The following is a 21,476-nucleotide window of genomic DNA, read 5'->3' as shown; positions in this document are numbered from 1 at the left end:
GTCCTTTCCACTGGTTGATGGGAATGTGAGGTGCTGATGTGTGGGACTGTGTGGCTTGGCTGGACCGAGTCCTGCTCTCCAGGTGTAAATCTGGGCCCCAGCCCAAACCAACAGGCTCAAGATCTTCTAAGCAGATATACTCTCTCCTTTACCTCACTTTTCCTCTCATACCGTCTGTAATCTTAGCCATTAAAAGATGAGTTTGTCAGATAGTAGTCTGCTATCTCCTCATCTGCCATACAAACACATAAATTTGGTGGCTGTTTTAAATTTAAACACTTTTCTATGCACGTAAAAAAAGGTATATATGAGACCGTGAGATATGAGCCAAGTTTAACATAAGAAGTAAAGCCACAATATAAGATACAAAGTTGAAACTGTGAAATAATATAGAATAATAATTAGAAGAAATAGTTGCAAGATTGTGAGATATAAGTTTGTAGTTGCAAGAAAAAAAATCACAATGTGAGAAATAAAGAGGAAATAAAAAACGACTTCCATACATTACTGATCTGTGTAAGATGTTTATTCTTTTCCTATTTCCATAATGCAGTGGTGCCGGAGAGGACAGTGTGTCAAATTGAATGATCATGGTCCTACAGCGGTGCATGGCCAGTGGTCGGGCTGGTCCGAGTGGTCTGACTGTTCACGCACCTGTGGTGGAGGGGTCATGTACAGAGAGCGGTCCTGCAACAGCCCCAGGTAACCAAAAACTCAAAGATATCAGACTCTGTGCTATGGAATAATTCACGTTAAGATACTGACACATTATTGCATTTGTTTGAATGAACATCTATTCTAAATTTGAAGAATATGGATAAATTCAGTTTGTGTTTGTATCAGAGAGGAAATCCAGATGAATATGACGTCTGATTGCAAAATGACCTTAATTTAATATTGTGCTCTGACCGGTTGTTAATGCTTATTAAAATTATCACTGCAGTAAAATGTTAATGATTGTAATGATGCCATGAATGGTAGACTAGCTGTGAATGGGGGAAGCACATGCGTTTCCTGACCAACTGACCTACTGCAACTCCTAGATTACCCCTGAACTTTGACACACTGAGTAATCTTGGATTAAGTGTATTGTGGTATGTCAGAGTTCACTGTTACAGAATGCAAAGGATCAGTGTATCTACAGAGTCAATTACAGTTCTAAATCATTCCAGCACTAGAAAGAGTAAACATACAGTCATTCAAGTCATATACAAACATATATGTATGTAAGAAGGATTGTTCAAGATTTGAGTGTCTGTCAAATAGATGGAGTTTTTGTGCATTTAGGTTCAGGTGCTTCCCCTCTTTATGTGGTGGCAGGTTTATTTGAGATTGGGTTTCTATAGACCACAGGTGGCTCTACATGTGGTTTTGTCAAGCTTATGGAGCATGGAATTGTGCTTCATCAACACTTGGCTGTCTAGAGCATCTTAACATATTTCTGTTGGAATAGGAAATACTTATAATGCCTTAGACAGCCAGACCAACATGTCTGACATGAACAGTTCCAGTAAAGAAAGAAAGAAAGAAAGAAACTATTCAGCGCGATGTGAGTTGAAGTGGAGCACTTCATTAATGTGCTGGAAATACCCAGCCCCAAAATCCTTGTGTGTTTGTTAAATTGGGTACATATTAAATATTAAATTGGGCACATGTGATTTAAATTATCCATTGTGATCTCATACAAAGCGTTAAGGTAGATTTAAAGATTAGGTTGATTTAAAGATCTTTTACACAGATGCACAACATTTGAAGAGATCCTGCTAAATTATTTTGGAAGCACATTGCTAGAAAAGAAAAGGCATTTTTTGTTCTCATTTTTTTGGTCTATATTAGTTCGGTTGCGTCTGATCCACTGAAAGAGGCTTGGGGTGCTTCAGATGGGCTTGCTTTTAGGGCATAATTCGAACTATAATCTGAGATTTTTGGGAGGGATTATCCTACATTTTCTCTGTTTTTTTGTTTTGTTTTTTTTGTCAGTCACCCCCCTCATGGCTCAGTAAAAATAAGACAATATCTCTTTTTTTTTTCACAATGCAGTCAAGTGTGCTATGATCGTTGTAACTGACTTCTCTTCTCACTGAGTGGCTGTTTACACCCACAGCATTTATGAGGTGCAAACCATGAACATCTGCCTGCATTCAGCATGAATAGTTCATGTTGATCAGAACATTTTATCTGTATCATTTCCCTCAGAAATGTTTCAGAAGAGGCATTTTGATGGACAGTCTTCCCTTATGGCTCTCAGACAGCACCTGCAGTGGAATATTTGTTGGTATGTCTTCTGTCTGTGGCGGTGATGTTCAAGGGGAATCCCCATTCTCATCACTTCAGTGTTAGGCCCTCAGGAGACAGCTGTTGAAGCCAGCGGCATACGATGTCATCTCACTCAAACAGCATTTATCAATAAATATGATCTGATAAATGTGCTCCCTTGACTTTATCCATACTCAGCTGGCAGATTTACTGGTTCAAGTGTCTTTGATATATATATATTTTTTAAATACATCTGCAACAGTGTAGCGGAGATGGTTGTTGATGGGATTGCCTTTTTAAAGTGTAGGATACAGTGTTAACTAAGAGAACATGGGTATCATTAATGCACCATTACCAGGGGCCAAAGTTGAAAGAGCAAGCTGCATGTACAATCATCATCAGGGCTTCGGAAAACCCCTAACAAACAAACGATTAAATTTCATTGCAACATTGCTTGGTTTTGTTTATTTATATGTAGAGTGCTCTGTTTTAATGACTTGACTTTAAAGTGGGTATCTAATGGCTAACAGTGTGGGCATAATGAGGGTTTGATTACAGATGGGAGATGTATTGAGAGAGTGAGGTAGAGAAGGATGTGGGCCTGGGTGGGGAGTTTTGGGGAGATTCAGGCAAGCAGACAGACAGGGTGACCCTGTTTCCTCTGACGTTTGCACTTAGTACTGCAGTTCTAAGATTTAACATTCCCCAGTTAGGAAACAGTTCTACAAGGTTTTGTCGACAAAGAGAAAATGAGAATAATGTTCCCTTTTGCCAACAAGTCTTGTGTGAAGTTAAGCATGAATTGGGCACAGTTATTTCAAGGTATAATCAGAAAACATGCACTTGGCTCTCTCCCCCGCCTCTCCTCTTTCAATCTCTCCCTGTGCTTTGTGTGTTTGTAAGTGCTCTACCATATGGGCCCATAGCACAGTCACTAAAGCTCTAATAGGATCAGCCTGAAATCTGCTCAAAAAACAAAAGCAGACGTGCACAAACAACCGTCTGACAGCACTGTTAGACTATCACTGATCTCACTGACTTCTTCTGAAAATTGAGGCATAATTTTCCAATGCAGTAAGTTTATACGCACGATAGATCAAGGTTCAAGGAGTCTTTCACGGCAAGATCCACTTAGAGAAGTATAATCTCATTGAGGCCCACCATAAACATTTTAGTAAAAAAAAAAAAAAAGTAAAAAAAAAAGAACAAAACTTTGAAAATTGATTATATAGTAATTGCCTATATAATTGCCCACAACTTCAAAGTCACCAGCAAGTTTCCAACAATTACTTTGATATTTTCTTCAGATTTACAAGCTGTATCCTTTTAGTTAGTGTAGTTTGCAAGGAGCTGAGAATAAACACAATGAGGCTGTAAAAGTGCATAAGTGAGAAGATGAGCTCTGAATGAAAACCATGGTAGTCCTAGCCATTTGTTAGCTGCAGCCTTTAATTTCAAGACACATTAAGCTTAAAAAAATAACAAATGGGGTTTAACTGATGTTTTTCATGTTATAAAATACTACATAAAATATGCTGAGCTTATGTTAACCAATGACCCTGTTTCTGGCATTTAACCAAAAACGTTCACAGGATGGACTGAAGTTGATTCAGTAGCCAAGGATTTGGTGAGTTAAATGAAGGTTAATCAAACTGGTAACTCAGATTTTTTTTTAAACAATTCAATATAATAACCAACTCTTCGCTCTGTAGGTTTGCGTGCATTTGAGCCCACCACCATTCTAGTGACCCACTTATTCCCACTCAATATTCCCACTGCTACCCAGCAGCGGGTCAAGACCCACAGTTTGAAAACTGCTGTTCTAGACAATAGAATTATGTTGTCAGTTTTCAGAAGAAAAGTAATTAATATATCTTACTGTGTGTGTTTTCCCCATGCTTTCTCTGTTTGATCACTGTACATGCAAAAAGACGAGGAGTGATTTTTAAGAGAATGTGGAAGGCTAATCTGTCGTCTCTGTGAGTGGTTTCCTAACCTCAAGTGTGAACATGCAATAAAAAACAAAAGGCCAGAGACTAAAAGAACATGCACAGGCACACACATACATTAACAGGCCCATGGTGCAGTCCTTTGCTTTGAGGTTATGCTACAAGAGGGTCTTCCACTTTAAAACATGCAGCCATGCCGCAAGCATGCCTCCGTTCTCACAGCCTCAGTCACAGGAGCTGTTGGACCGCTTTTCCCTCAGGAAAGATGGTGACTGTCTGCTTCATGTGGCACTTGGAAGCATTCCTGTGGCATTGGGAGGAGGCTACCACTCTTCTCCAGCCTCAAGCTGCCTCAGCAATACAGGGTGACAGTTCGAACACATTGTCCAGAGCCTGAGGGCTGACCTTTTATGATATCCAGCCTTGCTTGCGAGAGTTGGCCATTGCAGATTTCAGAGAAGTAAAGAATAAATTAAATTACATGTTGGTTCAAGCAAGGTTATGTTAGTTTGGTGGTTGTTTTTTGCTAGATCAGCCAGAAAAAAACCTATCACTCTTTATCAAGGTCAGTTTGTTGGTTAACTAGTTAAGAAAACATGGTAGGTACCATCCAAAACAAAGCGTTTTCAACCAGTTTTCCTATTTGACTGCAAGCAAATCGACTCCGATTACACAATGTGTAAGGTACACCAGCGCAGCTGCGTGCTGTCTTATTCTCGTTGACGTTTATTATTCAAAAATCATAGCTGTTGAAAACACAGGCGAGTCCAAGTCATGAATGGAATTGAATCCCAAACACTTTATATCTTTTACAGCTGTCAGTTGGGATGTGATTCACTCAGAGACATCACTGATAATGCACAAAGACATTCCCTTAGTGCAGATGCTAATGCACATCATATGAAATGCATCACACCAGCCCTTCTTCCAAAAAATACTGAATGGCTGTCATTCCTCTTGCATGTTGAATGCTTGCTGAGGCACATCTGTTTCTTCTCTTCTTCTTGCTCTCTCTTCTTGCTTCCATGTACATTTGTGCTAATTGGTGGTTGTTTCACCCAAGCCCACAGCACAATGGCAAGTTCTGCCAAGGCCCCGGTCGACTGCACCAGCTGTGTAACACCAAGCGATGCCAGCCCAGTGGAGTGGACTTCAGAGCTCAGCAGTGTGCCGAGTACAACAGCAAACCCTTCAGGGGATGGTACTACAAATGGAAGCCATACACCAAAGTGGAAGGTATGGGAGATATATGGGCCTTAATGCATTCATTACGAACAAAAGCAAATGTCTCATTAACAGTTGGAAGAGATCACAGTAAGCCTCTGCTGGGTTCAAAATCCCCATGCATTTTATTTACTGGATGAGTGAGACTCAGACAAAAAAACAAACAAAAAAAAAGTATTATATATGTATGATTTCAATGACATTTTAAATAATAAATATAATATAATATAATATAATATAATATAATATAATATAATATAATATAATATACCAATCAAATGTTTGGGGGCTGTAAGATTATTATTATTATTATTATTAAATATTTTTAAAGTCTCTCTATAATCATCAAGGCTGCATTAATTTAATCAAAAATACAATAAAACAGTCATATTGTTAAATGTTAAATTGAAACTAGCAGCCGTTACTTCAGTCTTCAGTGTCACACAATCCTTCAGAAATCATTCTAATATGCATTTGGTGATCAGGAAGCATTTCATATTATTATCCATTTTGAAAACAGTTGTGCTGCTTAATATTTTGGGATAAATGGGATAAATGTTTTTCAGGATTCTTTGTATGAATTTAACACTAAAAAGAACAGCATTTATTTAAAATAGAGAACTTTTTAAGCAGTTCAAAATTTGTATTGTCACACTTTAAAATATAATTTTGAACAGTACGTGCACACTAAAAACATTAAACCTCTAAACATTAACGTTCATCTCAGACCTTGCATGCTTAGTCTTTAATATTGATATGAGAGTCAGCAAGAACAGGTGGGTTTTTAAATAGTAATCATTTTAATTTGTTTCTGACAGAATTGTTTGAGATCGTTACATAGGACAAACATATTCCACCCAAGCGATTCATCTCACCTAATGTGTGTTGACTAAGCTGTGCATGGATTTGGACTGGTAACATGTATCCACTTGTTCTGTGAGAGCAGTGCACTGATCGACCTTGTAGGCAGGTTTGGACCTGAATAGTACCCTGTTGTGTGTTTGGGCTTTCTTATGAATTAATGGACTAGGAGTGAAAAGGGAAAGGATAGGAACAATTAGGCACTGTCTTGTCAGATTTTTTTTTAAAACTAATGAGAAAGACCTGAGAGGAAATGCTGAGCTGTCTCCTGCTGGAAAGACCTTTTCAGTGTATTCAGGGGTTTCAGTGGGGTGACTGGAGCTCAGTTCTCTAATCACTAGGTTGTTTGTTTCAGTGGCTAGTACAGGTGTTAGGAAACACTTACTTGGCCTCATCTTTGTGGGGAAGTTGTGGCCTTGTGGTTAGAGAGTTTGACTCCTAACCCTAAGGTCATGGGTTCGAGTCTTAGTCCGGCAATACCACGACTGAGGTGTCCTTGAACAAGACACCGAACCCCCAACTGCTCCCTGGGCGCTGCAGCATTAATGGCTGCCCACTGCTCCGGGTGTGTTTTCTCGGTGTGTGTGTACACTACTGTGTGTGTCTTTGGATGCGTTAAATGCAGAGCACGAATTCTGAGTAGGGGCCACCATACTTGGCAGTATGTCACTTCACTTTACTTTTAGGTGCATTATTCAGTCTGTAACAGGATAATTTGTTTTCCTTTGAAGTATAAGCACAATAATTATGATTTAATATGTAAAAATAAAAATAAAAATAAGAGTTCATACTGAGCTGGTGTATTGAATGAGCCTGGATATGTGTGTGGATGTAGACGCATCTCTGATAGGTATTTTTCTCTCGGTAGGAGAGTTGGACAGAGTTGCCCTTTTTGCATTCCAGCTTTATGGGCCCATTTGTAACAGAGTTTTACATTTTAGTGCAACATGTGTTCTGTGGGTATGTTTTCTACAGCATGGTGAGCCTTCCAGTTGCTTCACGGCCAATCACACACATCTTAAACATGCCCAGTAATTAGCACTATACAGTCCTACAAAATTGCATTGTGTCTGTTAGGAATAAATTATGCATGAGTTAATTTATGACGTAATTGAATTTAATAAAAGTTTTTTTTTTTTTTTTTTTACAGCAATAAGGGTTACGTGCTGCAGACTTCCGTACTCTGTTAAACAAGTTTCGATGCTTCCTGTTCAAGCATTTTGCAAATGCTTCATTAAATATGAAGCTGTTTTACTCAAGATGCCTTCAAAGTAGATACAAAGATGATCATAATCAAATATGTCTATCACATATGAGGATTGATATTGGATTTTTTTTTATTCTTTACACTAATATTTAGATATAAAATTTGAATAAAACATCAACAACATAAACAGCTAGCTACATTAAAACATTAAAAGTTTGTGCATGTTTTTCAAAGAATTGTTTTCCATTTTGCTTAAAAGTCCACCTGGGTTTTGTCTGAAAAATGTTCACAGGATCATTACGTCATATGTCTTCAGGCACGAAACTTCATAGCAGCACACTGAGAGGACCATTCTTACATAAAATCACTCTGAAGCTATAAGATCTAATGACCCCATTTATCTCCTGTCTAGAAGAGGACATCTGTAAGCTGTACTGCATTGCTGAGGACTTTGATTTTTTCTTCGCTATGTCCAGCAAAGTCAAAGATGGGACATCTTGCTCAGACTACAAAGGAGGCGTATGCATTGATGGGATATGCAAGGTACGTGAGGACGTGATGATTCTGAGAAGGTCATATTTCTAGCATCACATTTACCACAGATTTAACATTACTTTTTTTGCACGAGAACTGACTGACATATGCCTTTGCACGCGAAATTGGCTAAACTGTTTGAGTCAGTTTGAAAAATTCATTTTAATAACTTTTCCTGTGCAGCCGGTGGGCTGTGACCAGGTGTTGGGATCAAAGGCTGCTTTGGATGCCTGTGGCGTTTGTAAAGGAGACAACTCAAGCTGCAAGTTCTACAGTGGCCAGTACACCCTCCAGCACAGAGCCAATGGTAAGGTGCTTGTAGAGCATGTTCCTTTCATACCTTCTGATCTTGTCCAACAAATCAATATTTTGAATAGAATAACAGGCTTCAAGAGAAAGAAACAAGGAGTAAATTCATTATAAAATAATAGAAAAATGTCTAAAGCAATGGTTCTCACCTGAGGTATTTCTTCATTTTGTAGTTCATTTTCCAGTTTCAGTGTTGAAAACACTTTTTTTTCGAGATTCTTTAATCAATGGATAGTTCAATTTATTTTTGTTTTATTTTTTTATTTTTTTTATTTTTTTTTTAAATAGAAATATTTTGTAACATGATAAATACTTACAATTTAATACATCATTTCTCAATAAAAAATTTTTTTTTTAAATGAAATCCCCAAACTTCTGAATCTTTCACAAATCTGCATTGTTTTTTTGGGATTGAACACTGGAGGCAATTAGGTGGTATTGGATTATTTTTATTTTATCAAAATACTTTGAGAACTAGTGGTCTTTAATAAAATATAATAAAAGATCACAGAGAGTGAAATAAGAGAAGAAAAATTCCTTGCAGTATGATTACGTCTGTCACTTTATAGCGCCTCTCCTCAGACTTAACAGAAAACTTCAATGTATTTTTTAGAGCACTTACACAGTGAGAGCTCTGCAGTCTGGCACCTCATCGCTCTCCTCCAACAGAAGGAGGTGATAATGCATCAGCTCAGAGATGCCTGTTCCCTCTGGCCTTTAAAAATGCAGAAACTGCAAAAGTGAGCAGATATGGCAAACCTGTTTTTTTTTTTCTTCTTCTTCTTCTTTTCAGAATATTACCCCATTGTGACGGTTCCTGCTGGAGCGAGAAGCATCAGGGTGCAAGAGATGGAGATCTCAACCAGCTATCTGGCTGTCCGCAGCCTGAAGCGTGGCACCTACTACCTGACGGGAGATTGGACGGTGGACTGGCCTGGCAGGTTCCAGTTTGCAGGCTCTACGTTCAACTATCATCGCTCTTTCAACCGTCCTGAGATCCTATACGCCACAGGCCCCACTAATGAGACCCTGCTCTTTGAAGTGAGTCACCCCGTACCCATCCAGCCTTACACCTGTTAGCGAATTAGCCATGACAGGGTCTTGGCAAGAGTGCTGTGGCCATTCGGTCAGGTGAAAACAAGGCTGAGGGACAGTGGGTGAGTGAGAGAGATGAGAAACAAATGAGGGAAAGATAGGCCCAAACCCAATTCTACCCCGTAGCCCTTCCCCTTTAAAAAAGCTTACATTTATGTGTCTTTTTGTTGTCTTTGAAGAGAATTGAGACACCCCTCAATGTCTATTCGAGAGAGAGAGAGAAAGAGAGAGAAATGGAAGTTGCGTGTGTTCGCGTCTGTGCGTTTATCTTTTTAGAGTGAGTTTACTTAAAAACAGCGGTTGTATCCTCTCGTCGCTGGAAAATATAATGTAGAGATTCAGTATTTAAACTGTATTTAATAAAAGTCGTGGGGCAGCGTTGACAAGTTTATTTCCTCCTGGATGTGTGAGCTGTGCGATTTCCGATATGTGTGTGTGTGTGTGTGTGTGTCAGTTAGCAGCACATTAATACTGATCGATAATTAAAGTCTCTAATGCACACCAGCACGCCAGTCAGTATATGTGTGTATTGTAAGAGCTAGATGACAAATGATGGGATGTGACGTCATGGTAGTAGTGTCCCAATCCTGAGGGGAATATTTTCTCCCCTACCCCTTGACACTCCGTTCAAGGGGCAAGGAAAAGGGGTAGGCGGAAGGGTATAAAATAGAATTGGGATTGGGCTATAGAGAGAGAGACAAAATAGAAGGGACACAAATGAGTCAAACGGGCAGACTAATGCCTCTATTTGGGATTAATTGCAGAGCAGAGCCAATGTGGTCATTGTGACTTTCATCTTCAGTGTGTAGAGATTCAAGATCAAACAGAGTGACAAAGTGAATGGCACTAAGCTTTGAACTCGCTGCACTGTGTGCTGTGCTAATGGGCAGCACAGGGCACTGCTTACGTGAAGGGTGATGAGTATGGGCTCAGATGTTCCTTTGAGGTTAAGTTATAGTAAGGGGGCTTCATATATCTGCACAAATCTGAATCAGGGATAAGGGAGATTATTAGATTTCAGAAGAATCATTTAAACCTATTATTGCCATTGTGTTGTGTTGTGTAGATCTGGGGCCAGTTGCATAAGCTTAGCCTCTATCTTAAGACAGTAGCTTCAGAACCAGTTTGACCAACTTAGCAGTTAACAAAGGGGTAATCAGTCTAACATTTTGGAATCATTTTGGATCTATGTTTTTATGTAACCAAATGTAAAAACTGTTGACCAGTCTTAAAGAACAAAATTAGATGACTAACTTTTAAGACTAGTCTAAACCTTTTATGCAACCAGCCCCTATTCTGTGGGCTCCCAGACAGCAACATCCCAGACAGCAACATCCCAGACAGCAACCCAGACAGTGTTGGCCCAGATCCGGCCCACATCTGGCCCACATGAAATCCATGTGGGCCAGATGTGGGCCAGAACTGGGCCGAAACAGCTTGCTGTCTGGGTAGCCTGATTTGGGCCACATATCACTTAACTAATGTGGCCCACACTCCTCCCACCAACAATCGGCCCTCATATTGTTTGCCTCATCCACGCCGTGCCATCATTGCCACACTTAACCCAGCTCAGGGTGAAAGGGTACATGGCCATTGCCGACAGGAGGCCAGCAGTGCCAGCTTGAGGCCACATTTGGGGCATGTCTGTTTGCTATGTGGGAAGGATAATGCTGTAGCATCAAACAATTCAGTATTTATGCTGCTGTCTTGTAACCATCATAAAGTCATTGTAAAGTTTGAATTAATAATTTTGACTCCAAGAAAGAATATCATGATGGCATGCTTGGATAACTTACCAGTTAATATAAATCCAGATCCATTATATCATACTTCCAAATTTCTTCAGCCCACATGCCCTCTCTTCATTACATTTTTCCCAGGGTGGGTGGTGGCAGCAGAGGTCTGATTTGCAGATGAGATTGCATTAATCTCTCTAAGTATGCTCTGTAATTTCAAAAAGAAGAGTAGGGTACAGAGAGATTAAAAGATTTTTGCAATTGAACTCAGTAGATCAGAGAGGCTTGAGGTCGCAATTCGAGGGAAGCAGCTGGTCAATTAAGTTTGGCTGGATCTCTTGATTTAATGTAATGTATCAGCTTCAAGACCCTTACTGAACGCTTGGGAAAATGCATTTTGAGAAATGGGAACCAAGTAGTTCCTTTCAAACTTGACATGCTTCTATTTCAAACTCTTTTTTGGGATTTATTTAAGTATTGACATTCTTGTGGAATGCCTTAAGAGTATCATGCCAGTCCAGAGTGATTCATTTAGATGTGATCCCATTCATCAGTCTTTCATTCGCTCGTTTCTTTTTGACAGTAGCTACACTGCTATGCTTCTAGCCAGGGCCCAGATGGATTTTTGTGTAGTAACCCTATACTGGGAGTGCTTGATAATGAACCTGTCCTAGTAGTCCTGTAGTTAAGTATTTACCCCAGATTTTCCTTCATTATTCAGAATGTCTGGAGAGAAAGAGGGGCATCTAGAGCTAGGAGCAAATCAGATGAAGCTTTCATTGCAACATAAAATGAAAGAGGATGCAAGGACGCATCAGAAAAATAGCTTTTACAGTATTTGGATGGGGAAGGTTGTTTTGCATGTTGAATTGATGTTTAAAAATGTGATTCTTGTTGCATATGTTAAGACTGAAACTCTAGACTTCCTATATCAGAGCTCAGACATGGTGCAATGGACTCATGTGGGTCTTGACCCAGGATCAGAAGAGGTAGAGTTTCCCCATGTGTTGTATCCATAGTCAGATGGCTAGCCGGATCACAGATGGATCAGAGACCTCCTCCTGTGCCTGATTCTGGAATAGTTGCTCTGTGTTCAGTGCCAACTGTAAATCTGGACGATCTTAGAACAGGTTAGCGTGCAGGGTCCGATTCCAGGGCAGTAGATTCAGTCTGGACACTCAGAGGGAGACTGAGCCAAGATACAGTATGTTAAAAAGTTTGCTAACTTGCCACTGTGTTTCAGTATACTTGTTTTACTTCCTCTGGAAATCCTCCAACCTTCAAATACCACACAATATCTTCTGCTGTTCTGTTGATAGATTATTTCCTCCTCTAAAGGTCTGGAGTTACTTTCAGTTTGTGGTTCTATCTCAACATTCACCTGCATCTCATTGAACATTAACAATCAATTCCCATGAGTTCATACCTCTCCATCTGTAATGTAAATCATGTATTCATGACACTAAATTGAACAGAAGTTTGACTAGTAAAGATCTTGGATAGTTTTAGCTAAAACGATAATCTGACAGAGCACTGAGACTGGTTTATTGTGGCTGACTTAAGCATAATCTTCCCACATCAGCAGCAGCCTGCCATAAACTTCCTATTCAAAACATTAACTGAGGGTAAATCCATAGTAATTAGAGGATGGGTGGCATCTTCCTAATCCACTACTTAACTTCACACTCTTACTTAAGAGAAATCTGGGCTGCCTTGCAATTACCGTTGGCTTGTGTAAACACTGCTGCAACTCTCCAGTGACCCTTAAGATTCGATCCTTGTTTAGCTCTACATATAGTTTAGTGGTTTACCAGTTCCAGTGAATTTGGTGTCATTGCATTTTTATATTATAAACAGTCTGAGGAAAATCCCAATGTGGCAAAGTCTGAGCAAAAACAAAGGTCCTCTTCTTGTCTGAGAACTTTTCCACTCCATTAGAGTTATCCTCGGTCTGTCCTCAGTGGCCTTGGGCACAGATTTAGTGTGGAACTGACTGAACTTCCTCTGTGGTCTAGTCTCACATGAATGAGTACAAGAACTTCTCTAGGAACAGCCACCAACATTTTTGCATACAGGCCTACTGAAAAATACACATCAATGTAAATCTAGCTGGGAAATAAAGTCTCACAGTACACCACTATATAAAAATATTCTGATTCACCCAACCCACAGTTTGGTCCACTTGTGCCATTTTCCAAGATGACAAGCTTCAGTTCAGACACATAGACCGTCAAATTCAAGCATCCCTCCAGATCAGCGTCACCAGGAGCTGTGGTATCATCTCTCAATCCCAGTGGAGCTACAGCCACAAAACAGCAGCAGACACCCTGGCAGCTTCTCCCTTGCTGGAATATGAGAACATTAACAAGAAAATCAGCATGTTAACAGTTCGTTGTGTAAACAACTCAAATCATGCCATTGCATATTCAAACTAACAGATCTAGATAATTTGATTGACGTTTGACTTTTTCCTCATTATAAAGTGCTTGACAGAGACCGAGGTGATGCATGTGTGTATTTGAATCCTTCATATATTCAGTTGTTGTATGTTTTATGTCCGCTACTGTTCAAAAGTATGGGGTTCGTAATATTTTTTTTTTTTTTATGTTAAAAAAAGAAGAAAATTCTTATGTTCACCATGGCTGCATTTATTTGATCAAAAATAACATAGCCACATTGTGTTTCACAGTGAACTCAGAATTTTCAGCAGCCATTACTCATGATCCTCCAGAGATCATTCTAATATTTGCTGCTCAAGAAACATTTATTATGTGTTATTATTATTAATGTTGAAGAGGTTTTTTTAGGATTCTTCTGTGAACCGAATGTTTGAAGTATATTTAAAATAGAAATATCTTGTAACATTTTAAATTACATGACATTTTTTCATCAATTTAATGCATCCTTGTAGAATCAGTATTTAAAAATATTACATTTCTGTCAGTTACTTCAAGATTTTGAACAGTTGTGTGTACTTGGATAGACAGAAGCCTGTTGCTTGATTGTTTTCACCAACCTATGTCCATCTCTTCTCCTCCACAGATTCTTCTTCAGGGTAAAAATCCTGGTATATCCTGGGAATACACTTTACCCCATCCTGAGAAGAAGCACAACTACACCTGGTCTGTGGTGCGCTCTGACTGCTCAGCGTCTTGTGCTGGGGGTGAGTTGATTCTGTATGTACAGTAAATGTTTGCTTTGTTGACTCAGGGGTGAGAGAGCTGTGGTTGTGTGATGGTAAGGAAGGAAGCGTATGTGTGTATTTTTCCAGGTCCATCAAACACACCTTTATGAGCAAAAACAAAAAGTGGCCCCTCCTTCTCACAGATCTCTCAACCTAATTGGCTTATCTCTGTGGTAGTAGCTCCTCCATTCGCTGTCAGTTGTCTGAATGATGGTTGCAGACAGACAGCACTATGACACGTCCAGAGCACAGATCTCTATCTGCGCTCTCACACAGTTTCATTCATGCTTGTCTTTAGAGCCGACCTCTGGGCCTCTCACACTGACAGAGGCCCGGCTTTGTTTGCCACAACAGAAGCCACACAACAGTACTGCCGTTCATCCTGAGTTCCCATAATCCCTAGAATGACTATTCAAGGACAGTGTGCTCCAAGCTTTCCATTTTCAAAAGATTACTCAAAGGATGCATTAGTTTATTGCATGATAAAGTCATATGTTAGGGTGGGTTAGAGAGCTGGATTTCTGCAAAATGTCCAAAGAGAGTAGTTGTGTTTACACTTCTCTGTATCTATCTATATCTCTTTCAGGTCGGGTCTCAATGAAAGCCATTTGTTTGCAGGATCACAACATGCAGGTCAACTCTTCACTCTGCAACCCTGAGACCAGACCTGTGGTGGGCTCTCACCTGTGTAACACACAGCCCTGCCCTGCTTAGTAAGAGTCTGTGTTTGTGTGTGTAATTCTGAATGAGTGTGTGATCTGAATGTGTGTCTGAATTTCGCGTTCCATGCTTGCTTCTCTCCAGCAGAGTTGGACACAAATTAGAATTTAAGATTTAGCTCCATTTCAGTCATTTAGTTCAAATTTGAATTTTTCAAACCCAACACAGTAGCTGAATTGGAAGTTAAATTGGAATAATGTTAAAACCTGTACATAAGACTTGAAAGACATTTTAAACTGGAAGTAGCATCATAGTATGCATCCAAACAAACAAAAAAATTTTTTTTGGTAATTGGATGGAGGCAAAAAAATAAAATAAATAATGACGTAAAAAATAAATTATGAATGATTCATGCAAAGTAAGATCAATAGTCTTTACCAAACTTCCTTTTGTAGTTAAAAATGTATTCTATTTATTACATTTCTTATATAGTAATCAAAATTATATTTTCATTAAACTGCCTTAATTTCAAACCTGTTTGCTACTTTCATTTAAATTCAAAAATTTTAATGGAATTTAAAAAGCATTCTTAGTTTAATTTTTCAGTGGTACTCTCCAGTGCTATTGGTGGGCACAGTGCCCTGGTATGTCTGTCTTTAATCAGCTGTGGTGACTTTAGCACGAGCACAACCCAGCTTAAAGCTCTGAGAAATCACGTTCTTCCTTGGGTTCTTTTCTCTGTTTCATTCCTTAAAGAAAACAGGATTAACATAGCCTCCAGACAGGGACTGACTGCACCCTCACTGCCCAAACTCCAGCTCCAAGCCACAGCCTGCCACACACGCACCTCTTAAATTATACAAACTCAAACCCACATACATACACACACACACACCAGCTTTCATAATAAGGCATACAGTCACATACAAATACTAGTTTCTCGTTCTGTCTTGTCTTTTTGTTGACATTGTTGATATTCCAAGAATCGAAACCATATTTATTGAAGTCTTCCACTATATTTACAGTGAGTGTTATGCGTGAAAAGGATACTTGTTATATTTGGAGATGAGGAAGATAAATGGGAAAAAGCAACTTTCCAGAAGTTGGCAAATTAAATGGATAGACACGTTGTACTGTGTGTAAAACATGCTTAGTGATCTTTTTGCATGGACAAAAGAGAGAAAATAAAGCAGGAACCATCTCACAAGGGACCCTGGGAATAACATTCTCAGTCTAGGTGTCAGAAACCTCCTCGGGGCTCTGGAGACTATGAAAGGAACTGCTCAAACCAGCCTTTCTCTTGGTGTCTCAAAGCTGAAGTCAATCTGCCGGTCCATCTTCCTTTTGAGAGTCCCGCTGCCATTCCAACAAGAGCAACACTCAACTTGACTTGATTTACTGATCTCTTCCCTTACAGAAGCATCTACATACCCTGCATCCCTCACTTGCCAGAGTGAAAGTCATTGACGCACCATTCTAGAAACTCTGATAACAAATCACCCCTCCTGGCTGTCTTCCCTCCGTCCTTCTTGCTCTCTCTTTCTCTTTGGCCTTACGTCCTGTGAAATGTTGGCTGCGAATGATTATAACGTGCGGGCTATGGCGAGGCAATGTTAAAAGGGGAAATCAAGACCATATGATTATTTCCTTACAGCAACAAGCTCTAACCAGTTTGGCTTGTCCCATTCAATGCCTGACAAATAGTCCAATAACAGTGTAATTGAAAACAACAGCAGGGTTGACGGGAGAGCAGCATGTCTGTGGCGGTGCTGGATATGTCGAGACAGACTGTACTGGTTCCTATCCCTCACCACCAATGTGTGCCTGTAACCCTATGACACTTTTAACGTGGTGAGCAGAGAGGCTTTGATTACCAGCAGAGATGACCAGTGATCCTAAACTCCTTCTGTTGGTGTCACTGCTCAATGACATCACCACCCTGTGGGTCACACAGGAAGTTAGTTACTCTGTCATACCTACACTGGAAAAGCTACTGAAGGGATAACTCCTCCAAAGATTTGACTTCTATCATCATTTAGTCTCCCTCATGCCGTTTTTTTTTTTGTTTGTTTTGTCTTTAGCCCTCATTTGTAAGTCACTTTGGATAAAAAGCGTCTGCTGAATGACTAAATGTAAATGTAAACCTGTATGACTTTCTTCTTCTTCTGCAGAACTCGAAAAAAACATATTATGAAAAATGTCTGTTTAGTCAGTGTTGTTTTTGGACACATTTACTTTCATTTATGAATATTTTCAAAAAAAAAATGCTTCATAACATCTCATTTTGTGTTCTGCGGAAGAAGGAAAGTCTAGCAAGTTTGGAACAGCATGAAAGTGAACAAATGATGACAGAGTTTTCATTTTCATCTCTTTTTAGAGCTTTTCAAACATAGGTATGACAAGGCATTACGTTAAATCTTAAATGGCCTTCTGCTTTTCTTCTCTCTTCTCTCTTTTTTTCTCTCAGTGTAGCTCATACTGTAAGTGGGTTTATTGTTCAGACAGACAGGTCCTAAATCCCACAGTTACTAATGACCTTCCCCACTGTATGCAGAGCCGAGTCTGTTTCTCTCCATACTGAATAACATCACGGCCTTAAGATATCGACTTCAGACTCCCGGAACATTATTTGTTTGAGGCTTTGATTTATGACTGCTGAAAAGAGGAAAACTAAAAAAAAGGTGCAGGAAAGGGAAAATAAATATCCTTTGGAAACACTTCCAGAAAAAGTATGGGCATGCATTCAAAACAGGAGAGCAAGACAGAAGCTTCTGCTTATCTTTCCGGCAAATATCTTTAGTGTTGACAGGTCTGCCCATGTTTTATTATGGAGCAAGAGAGACCGCATCCCTGTGGGGATTGAGCACGTCTAGCCAGCAAGGAATTGAGCACTAATCTCCGTACAATGGCCTACGGGAATCAGTCTGATGACTTGCTTCCGGCTGCATATGCTGTCCTGCTGCTTCTGTGAAGCGTGGATCGCAGTGACTTCAAACACGGGCTGGGCCCAGAAGCGGCCAGCATGATTTGTTTCCTAAAATGTCATGAAAAGATAAATGTGCATGCCTTAAAGACTTTTGCAGTGCCCTCTGAATATTTCTTCTTTTTTTTTTTTACCAGACTTTTGTCAAATTGACCACCTCACATACACTACTGTTAAAATTTGGGGTCAGAACGATTTTTTTGTAAAGAAATTATTACTATTTGTTTTTGTATTCAGCAAAGATGCATTACTTATGCATTAATAATTGCATTAATGTGCATTATTAATAAAAAAAGCAACCGCTGTTGATAATACATTGATGATAATAAGAAGTATTTCTCGTAAACCGAATCAGCATTTTATAATGATATTTGAAAGAAATTGAAAAGCTTTGCTATCACAATAATTAATTAATTCGATTTTAAAATATAATAAAATAGAAAACAGTTAGTTTAAATTGTAATAATATTTCCCAATATTTTTGTTTTACTCTATTTAATAAAAATAAAATTATAGCCACGGTGAGCATTAGAAACTTTCAAAAACATTTTAAAAAATTTACTCACACTAAACTTTTGAACTGATCACCCCAAAAGACCAAAGATGACTATAATGAATAACAATAAAAGAAATTCCAATATCATACAACCAAACATAGCTAAAGTGGTTAGAGCACATGCTTTGGTCTGTTTAAAGTAATATTTTTAGCATAAAAAAAAAAAAAATGTCACATGGGTTTAGAAAAGTAGATGGTTCTCTTAGTGCTCTTAAACTTACAAATGCTTCCAAACCCAAACCATTCCTCAGAGAGCGCTAAAAATTCAGCCTTTGTCCCGCGGTAAGACCAACGGTAGCTTACATTTCATTGAGTGATTTGGAACAAGTATCTATTATGGGTGCATCATTCTGGGTAGACATGTAGATAATGGTAGCGAAATCGGACCGTATCCGGAAATGTGGAGCAGTCCACAGCATTGACCCCAAGGATATGTTTTCTTTAATTGTATGGCTTGAAATATGCGAGTTATTGAAAGATTCCAGAAATACAAAATGTAAAAAAAATGCCAGCAGTGGTTTGCAGTGAGGCACGCCAAGGCAGCTCTTCGACCAATGACACATTGTCATTTATGTGGCAAGGAGAGGACGAGGGGGAGAGAAAATTGTTTCTTTTCAGAGTTACAGTCTGAGCACTGGAACCAAGCTTCTCTGGCAACTGATGATTTTTTACACCTTTTTTTTCCTTTTAGACATAAATAAACATTCAATTTAGTCTATATTTTATCATGTCATATCCACTATCTAAAATCAACAAAATTTGAATTATCTTTAGTCCACAAAAATAATGTCGTATTTGATGGAAGTGTGGAAAATTAAACCAAAAATAGACATATTATACACTACTGTTTAGGGTCAGTAAAAGTTTTTTTTAATTTTTTTATACTGAAAAAAAAAATATATATATATATTTTGAATAAATGCTGTTTGAACTTATTAATCATCACATAATGATGAAAAAACAATTATCCACAAAAATATTAAGCAGCACATCTGTTTTCAGTATTGACAATAATAACATGAAATCTCTCTTAATACATCAGAAATTTTGAATGATTTGCAGAATGAAAGCTGAAAACTCAGCTTGCTGAGAAAACTCTTCACAGTTCACATTCTTTTCAATTTCACATATAAGCACAAAGTGTCCAAAGGCTAATTTGATATAAGTATTTAGAAAGAAGGCATTGATTCATGGCATCTGTTGTTAATCATATTGCTGTAGTGAAACATTTGTAGTGTCTCATTTACTTGCCATCAATTTTTTATTTTGTAATATTCTGTAATGTACATATAGTGCAGAATTAGAAATTGTATTTATGAACTCAAGATGTCTGCACCTCTTGATTCATCTCTAACATTTCAATCATTAGGCTGGGAACTTCATTGTAAAGGATAAGTGCATGTTTATATATGCCCATATGAGCCCACAGGAGAGGGTGAGGTCGGGTGCGTGCAAACAAATGTATGTGGTGTCTTAATTAGTCTTTTCTTCATGTGGTTTAGAGAGTAATCATATTGTAATAGTCTAATGATCATCACATTATGTAGATTTTGTTTTAAAAAGGCCATGTGTGTGTATACGTCTCACGTGTCTGTGCCATATGGGTGTAAAATGTCCTCTTCCATGTTAAAATGTGCTGAAGTGTTCAAACACAAGGTTCACACCTGAAGGTCAAATTGTTTGTCTTTGATAGTTGGACGACAGGTAAATGGGGAGTGTGCAGTAGAGCATGTGGAGGTGGGCAGCAGACACGGAACATCCGCTGCATGAGGAAGGTGACGTACCAGCGGGAAGAGGTTGCGGCTCACTCCTTATGTCCAGTAATGGCTCCGGCCCAACTACAGCCCTGCAATACACAGACATGTCCTCCAGAGTGGAGCACTGGCTCCTGGTCTCAGGTATGTTTGCATAAACATGCAACCAACATAACATTACCTCCATCTGTTTCTTTCCAATGAAATAATAGAATGTCATCATCAGGTGTGCAGCTACAGTCAATAGAAAATTAGGTATTTTGTAACATTATTAAGACTTATTGATTAGGAAATCCACATATTTGAATGATTTCTAAAGGATCATGTGGCACTAAATACATTATTTATAGTCTTTATAGTTATCTTTATTGTAATCATGATTGGTGTATGAACAGGCCTTAAGGGATGGGTCAACAGTGTAGTTACAAATGTAATTACAGTAATTAATTAAAGATGTAATTAAATGCAGGTATTTACAATGTTAAAACATGTACAGTATGAACACAAAGTGCATTGTACCAAATGATTAATTTAAATGTAAGTACTAGTAGTTAAGTCCACTTAATATAAAGTGGGACCATTAAAACTAACTTCAAGTTAACCTTGAAGTTGAAACAGCACGACTGGTCTTCAACGTGCCCAAAAGAGCCCATTTTACACCCCTCTTTATCTCCTTGCACTGGCTATCGGTTGCGTCTCACATTAAGTTCAAGACATTGCATTTAGAACAGCCACAGGCTCAGCACCGGCCTCCTTCCACTCACTACTATGAATTTACATCCTATCCAGAAGTCTGAGATCCACTAGTGAGCAACGCCTCATGGTACCATCACAGAGAGGTTCAAAATCACTTTCCAGAACATTCGCGTTCACCATTCTTGGCTGGTAGAATGATCTTCCCACCCTTATCTGGAATGCTGAATCCTTGGCAATTTTCAAGTGACAGCTGAAAAATCATCTCTTTCGAAGTTACTTGACTTCATTTAAAAAAAAAAAAAGTATTTCGCTTTATTTATTCCTTCTCTTTCTAGCTTGTAACCTATTTAAGAGCTTGATGTATCCCCCAATTGTAAGTTACATTGGATAAAAGTGTCTGCAAAATGACTAAATGTAAAATGTAAATATTAACCTCATGTACAATAAACCTAATATAAGCTAACTTTTTTTT

The 21,476-nt window shown here is 38.8% G+C and overlaps 1 protein-coding gene across 4 annotated transcripts in view; it reads left to right on the top strand.

Annotated features, from left to right (window-relative positions):
• The window catches only part of LOC128016719 (A disintegrin and metalloproteinase with thrombospondin motifs 18), a 51,688-nt gene that overhangs the window by 23,093 nt on the left and 7,119 nt on the right, over window positions 1–21,476 (top strand). For 3 of the 4 annotated variants that reach the window (XM_052601427.1, XM_052601431.1, XM_052601429.1), the window contains 8 exons: window positions 554–702; window positions 5,269–5,441; window positions 7,910–8,040; window positions 8,215–8,338; window positions 9,134–9,381; window positions 14,214–14,334; window positions 14,942–15,068; window positions 20,248–20,452. In XM_052601427.1, the coding sequence (XP_052457387.1) occupies window positions 554–702; window positions 5,269–5,441; window positions 7,910–8,040; window positions 8,215–8,338; window positions 9,134–9,381; window positions 14,214–14,334; window positions 14,942–15,068; window positions 20,248–20,452 (1,278 nt within the window). The remainder of the gene's footprint in view (window positions 1–553; window positions 703–5,268; window positions 5,442–7,909; window positions 8,041–8,214; window positions 8,339–9,133; window positions 9,382–14,213; window positions 14,335–14,941; window positions 15,069–20,247; window positions 20,453–21,476) is intronic. The other variant, XM_052601428.1, reaches the window with a different exon arrangement.

This window comes from Carassius gibelio, chromosome A7 (genome assembly GCF_023724105.1).
Source record: "Carassius gibelio isolate Cgi1373 ecotype wild population from Czech Republic chromosome A7, carGib1.2-hapl.c, whole genome shotgun sequence".
NCBI lineage: Eukaryota > Metazoa > Chordata > Actinopteri > Cypriniformes > Cyprinidae > Carassius > Carassius gibelio.
Note: the sequence above shows the minus strand (reverse complement) of the source record. Positions and strands in the feature narration are given on the sequence as shown.